Here is a 6,176-nt window from a genome sequence, read left to right on the forward strand (position 1 = left end):
TCCTAATTCCATTCCTACATGCCTGGAAAGTGCTTCTGTGGTCCTCCTGGGTAACTTATCTTAGGTTCCACCTTCTTTAAGCTTCCTTTTTGTTTTTGAGCTTTGTTAGAAGTTCACCATTTAGCCAAATAGCAGATCAAACGGACCCCTCTCATCCTCTGTGGAGGTTGTCCTTGAAGATCAACCAGCCTTCTTGGGCACCTTTGTAATTCATGACCATGTCTCATGAGATCCAGCCAAGCAGAGCACTGAATAAGCTGAAGTCCATTTTCCTATAATCCAGGGTTTTTTCTTTATTCTGTTGTTTGCCTTCCTCACTTCCCTTAGAATCTTAAGCTCCACTGTCTCATGGTTGCTGCAGCCAAGGCAGCTGCTGACTTCCATGTCCCCGATAAGGCTCGTTTTTTAAACGTACGTGTATAAAATTCAGTAGAGCAACACTCCTGGTCAATCTGTTGAGCATTTATGTCAATACTTGTCCTCAATGGATTTGAAATCTGGATTGCTTGTGCCCTACTGTGTTGCTTCTCCAGCAGATGAACTGGTGGTTGTATTCCACCGTGAGGACCAAGGCTAAGTGTGTGGAAGCTTCCCTTGTTGCCCTGTCCTGCGTGTGCCTCTCACCTCACATCTCCAGCACCTCAAGAGCTCAGTTTAGTCAGGTTTAGAAGATACCCTCCTCATGATTCCCAAATTTCTTTTGGTATCTAGAAGCAGTAATTGAGTACAAGTGTAGCTTATGTGAGACTGAATGTGTTTGCCATCCAAAGGCAAATGACTTCTTTGGCATATATCAGGTAAATGCTTGGTTTTGTTTCTATATATTTCAACACAGAAACAGGTGTTTTAAATGTTGTCATTTCTGCCTCAGCCTATAGTTTAATTTGACCTAAATAATCGATGTACATTTACTCATCTGTTTCTTCTTCACCGTAGAGATACTTGTGTTGAGCTATTTGTGTTTCTTATTCTGCATATCCGAGAATCAAGAGTTTAAAAATTTCAGTATTACATTGTCATAAAAGTGATCTGTACTGGTGGTAGGTGCAGTGTAGGAAACAAAAGTCTGATCTAATGGAATATGTTGAAAAACAATAGCTAATGTTTTGGCTAGTTTATTAGCCAAGTTTTGAAAGGGAAAAAATACACCAAACAAACACAACAAAACCCCCAACACTCCCAATCCACAAAAAACCCAGAAGTGGTAACGTGCTGCAGCTTTTCAGATGATTTTCAGGAATACACCGTTATAATGGTGGTCATGTATATTAATTTAATATTACCTATTTAAGTCTTCAGAGGCATTGTGTTTCTTCTGGTGATGCAGCTTTATGAGAGGAAACTTGGTTCTTTTTGGAAAGGATTTGTTAACTCTGCACTTAACTAGCTGAATATATTTTTAATATTCTGTTCTTTTTGAATGTGGAAAAGAATACCTTGTGTAAGGTAATACTGTCTGCTTTGAATTATACTGAACATACAAAATGTAAAGAATCTGTTATTTAATCTTTAGGATTTTAAATGTTTATTTAGTGTTAGGTTTTGTCTGTGTCATCTGTTTTAAAATGTATTTTTAAAACCTGACACAGACTTCAAGCCGTCAAGAAGAGGAACAAGTGGTCCTTGTCAGAACAGATCAAAGTGGAAGGGCATGGCCTGTGACAGTACCAACTGAACCGCAGGAGCCGAAAGGAGGACGGAGAAAGCGACAAATGGTAAGTTTTACAAATATAAGTGTTAAAGTGTAATTCTGAAATGATTTTGTAGTAGTTAATTATGGCATCGTGAAAGTAAATGAGTGTCTTATGAGAATGTCAATAGGTATTTAAAAAGTTCCTTTCAGAAGATGATTGTAATTAAGTGTTAGAGTACATATTTATCAAGCATATATTAAGTTTATTTTCAGACTTTGTTTCCCTAGGGATCACTTTAGGGCTTATTTAAATGCACATTCAAGGAAAAGTAAGTTTTTTCAAGTTATGACAGTCTCTTAGCCAAGTAGTCTATATTAACATAAAGTTATGTAAATAATGAAGATTAGCAGAGGTGAATATTTTCAAAATAAGAAAGATTTTACTGAGATACTCAGGCTGCAGGGGCTAATTTTTCCTTTTTTTCTGATCAAAAATACCACTACCGCTGATAATAAAAGTTACGACCTAATCTTGTAACAAAGCGCTCTGGAGAACAGTGAGAAGTGTGGAGGCTGAAGCAGTGTTTTATTCTCTGGATAATTGCTTGCAACAGTAAATAAACTAACATTTCAATCTTCTTGGGATAAGAGGAGATGACAATACCTTGTATCTCTAGCAAGCATGTTCTTGATTAGTAGGACAGATCAGTTTGTAACACTGCTATGGAGGAGCGAAAGGCACAAGAGGGCGAGGAATTGGTTGTCACCACCCTTTTTTTTCCATTTTGGAAAATGCCATCTTGCTTTATGTTAATGACCATTCCCTGTGCTCCTTCAGGATTTAGTTTAATCCTGCCCTAAAGGAAAAACTCTGTTCTCTTGTGCACTCTAAGATGGCAACGTTTCCCAGCAGAGGTACCTCATTTATGCAAGTTTTCAGTACTGTCTGTGATTGCTGTGTTTCAGCACTGTCTATGACTTGACAATTTACAAGCTTTTGTAAATAATGAAGATTACTTTTTGGAATATTCCATTTTTGTGAGCTGATTAACTGTTTCAGTGAATTACTGTACATCTTTCCTGAGTGGTAATGTTGTAGCTGTGATAGATTAAGGATATAAAGGTTATAGCAATCGTGGGAAGAGGCTATATTTTTATGTAGATACATTGATGCAACTGAAGAAAGGGGAAGATGTTCTTTTCCTTAGGTCAAATGAAGCAGCAAACCCAATTGTTTCAGATGTACTTAGCTTGATTCATGATTCATTAAACTTGTTGAAATTATTAGGATCTGAATTTTATAGCTGATATTTCTCACTAGGTTAATATTTATTTTCAATATGTTTGTTTCCAGGTCCCTACTCATGTAGATAATGAAAGAGTAAGGTATTTTCAGGATGATGATAGTATGAACCTGAAGGATTTGGTCAAAAATGAGAAGATGAGAACAGCAGAGGATCAAAACTCACTGTTCATGCGTATGGCCTCAAAGGTAAGATGTCACGTGTATGGCTTTTTAATTAAGCATTTTATTATTAGAAATATCAGGGAGGACATGAGGCCTCAGTGCTCTAGGTATGTTGCTTTTGGTTGAGAATTCTGATTGTCTTGAATAATAATCAAGTCTGTTGTAAGACCGTCCTGGTGGATGTTATCAAAGTGATGGAAACCTGCATGCATGCAGGAAATGTGATGTGTTCAGTTCCTTCAGAGAGGTGATTGTACTGTTCCTCGACCTGTAGAATTTGACGCTTTTGAGGTGAACGCTTTTAGAGTGTGGTGCACATTAATAGGTTACTTATGTCCAACAAAGCAGGTTTTCCCCAAATTAATGATGAACAAAAGCAGTATTTTCTTAGTGTTTAGTGTATCTCTTCCATCTAGAAGTAACAACAAGAATTCGTAGCAAACTACCTAAAATTCTATTAGGATGTCCCGGGTAGTGAGACAATTTGTGCTCACAGGCCACACAGATTTATACATTATGGTTCCATGAGTGATTCCACTTAAGAGTGGCCAGCTTACAGACAGATACTGCAGTGCAAATGGAACAATTAATTTCTGTCATCCAAACTCAGTAATAAAGGATATGTTCTGTGCTTGATATGGAAGTGTTTGACAGAGGTGATTTCCAATAGCTACGACATATAGTTTCCCTAGCATGCTTCAAATTTTAGTAGTTTACTGCTCCAATGTTTTATGCACTGCTGAGCAGGTTTTGAAAAAGCTTATTAGCATGGAATTAGTATCATCACAGGTAAAAACTTGTTTTTCCATTTATCTAGAAGGCAGACAAGATCCTGGAAAGCAGATTTTGTGTTTGTTTGTTTGGGGTTTTGTTTTGTTTTGTTTGTTTTTGTTTTTTTTTTTAATTCTCCTTCTTCAGGTGATACTTAGAATTGAAAAAGCCATGATAGTGCCCAGTAGAAAATATTTAACCTGATGCTATAAACCATCTGGCAGGAAGTTCTTCTGGAGAGATTATTGGAACTTAGCATGGTTTACGCATCTTCTCATTCAGCTGCTTCTTCTCATTCTCTCCTGCTGGCATACTCAAAAAACTGATGCCCTTTGGGTCTAGTTAAATAAACACATCTTGTTGCCAGTATTTGATTTCCTTATTTACCTTCCCTTCCAAAAAAAACCCCAAACATGTAAAACTTTTCTTCAAAACCTGTGTAATAGTGCAAATTATTAACTATAATTAGCTAGCATATCTGTCGTGCAAACATTTACAAGTAAATGAAAATGTAAGGAGACAATAGAGCTTTGTACTGTCTGCATCATATGGTAATAAGCATAACAAAGAGAAATGGTTGCCATTTTCTCAAGGACCTTATTCATCTTGTATTGTCTTGTCTCCATTAAGTATTTTCTTTAGAAGAGGTAACTTTTGTGAAAAACAGTGGTTGGGGGGTGTGTGTTTGAATATCTATATTAAAACATAAGTGGAATGGAACGTAAAAAAAATATTTAACTCAAATCTGGACATCGAAGGTGAGTTTGTAAATCAATATTAACATGTCTTTCTGAAATTATTATTAATGTGCTCAATTTGTCCTGTATTTAGTCTATTTTTGTGTGACTGCTTCCACTGAACAGTTTACAGGATTGATTTTAGTGCTCTGATTCTTTTGAGAGGTCTGAAAAAAAAAAAAAAAACCAACCACGGGCTAATTTGAGCTTCCTGAGTTTGGTAATAGCAAACATTTGCAGTGCCCTTATGAAGACATAGTGGAGAGTGCTCTCAAAAAAGAGAAGCATCTTTTTGCTTGGATTTTTCCAAACTCAAACAAAAGGCTATTCGGACTTTTCTGAGAAACATGTATGCGTTTATAGAGTAATGTACTTGGCTTGCTCCTGAAATTTCTAAACTTAGTGAAAAGTATTGTTTGTTTATTCCAGTATTTATTGGTTCCAAGATTATGCACTTCAAACTGGAAGTACTGTTTGACTCTTACAGCATGTTCAGTTGTCCTTGGTTTAGTTTTTGCATTTTTGACATTGTATTAAGTAATTATTAATGCAAGGAAGACTACCAAACTTGAAGGGAGATCAAAGGTTTCTCTATTATTTAGTTTTGTAAGTCTTCAAAGGGAAAATTCTGATAATTTTTCTTTGTAATTTCTTTTGTTCTGTTCTTTTTTTCTATTCAATTTTGAAATGCTGTGAATTTTCCAAGTTCTTGATGACTGAGATACATTGAGCTTGCTGCTCTTGCATTAAGTTACTTGCTTTCTGTGGCTCCTCATCTCCCATTCTATCATCTGTACCTATTGCTAAAAGGCATGAGCTATGATTATTGAATTTGAAGAAAACAGAAAACCAAATCCTATATGCGTAACATTTTTGGTTGGCATTCTTGTAACTGCAGCCAGTTCCTCAAAGATTTTAATAACTTGCACTGGAAGGATTTCTGGGAGAATGGTAAAACTTGATCCATTTAGGAATGGTGCAGAAATGGCTTGGCTTAGTATGTAGCTCTTCTGAAAATAAGGATTCTGTACAAGAGAGCATGAACTTTAGCAACTGAACTTCTGCATCCATATAGTAGATGAAAATGCAATATAGTGTTTAACTTTTATAAAGAGGCAATTATGAAGAAATGTGGAGTCTATTTAATGGGAGTTTAAAATGAGTACGTAAAGAGAAAATGCTTGCAGGTTATGAGGGACTCTGTTACTCAGTAGTAATTGCACATGTATGCCACTGCTGAAAATATTCTAAGGGAGTGAACAACCTCCCAAAATGGGATAAAACTTTATTTAATTGTTTTTATTTAAAAATAATTCAAAGGTAGGTGAACAGACGAATAAAGAGCTTCTGGAGATTAAAAGGAAAATCAAATCCGGAACCCAACCATTATTTAAAAAGTACTTGTCATGTCCAAGTAAGCACAATGGAAAAGAACGTAAGCCTAGCAGGTTTAGAAGTAAGCTTTGATTAGAAAAATTGAAAAATTATCTTGAAGGAATTAGTTTAAGTAGCTATTTTGAGTTTGCAAAAGCATAAAACTAGGAGTTCAACTCATTGGAAGCAAGAA

The 6,176-nt window shown here is 35.9% G+C and overlaps 1 protein-coding gene across 1 annotated transcript in view; it reads left to right on the forward strand.

Annotated features, from left to right (window-relative positions):
* Positions 1–348: 348 nt before the first annotated feature.
* The window catches only part of CWF19L2 (CWF19-like 2, cell cycle control (S. pombe)), a gene marked incomplete at its 3' end in the record, with an annotated part of 25,671 nt that continues 19,843 nt past the window's right edge, over positions 349–6,176 (forward strand). Inside the window, exons 1-3 of the mRNA XM_009694702.1 lie at positions 349–411; positions 1,590–1,715; positions 2,988–3,125. Coding sequence (XP_009693004.1) covers positions 349–411; positions 1,590–1,715; positions 2,988–3,125 — 327 coding nt within the window. The remainder of the gene's footprint in view (positions 412–1,589; positions 1,716–2,987; positions 3,126–6,176) is intronic.

Source organism: Cariama cristata, unplaced genomic scaffold (assembly GCF_000690535.1).
Source record: "Cariama cristata isolate BGI_N322 unplaced genomic scaffold, ASM69053v1 scaffold15812, whole genome shotgun sequence".
Lineage (NCBI taxonomy): Eukaryota > Metazoa > Chordata > Aves > Cariamiformes > Cariamidae > Cariama > Cariama cristata.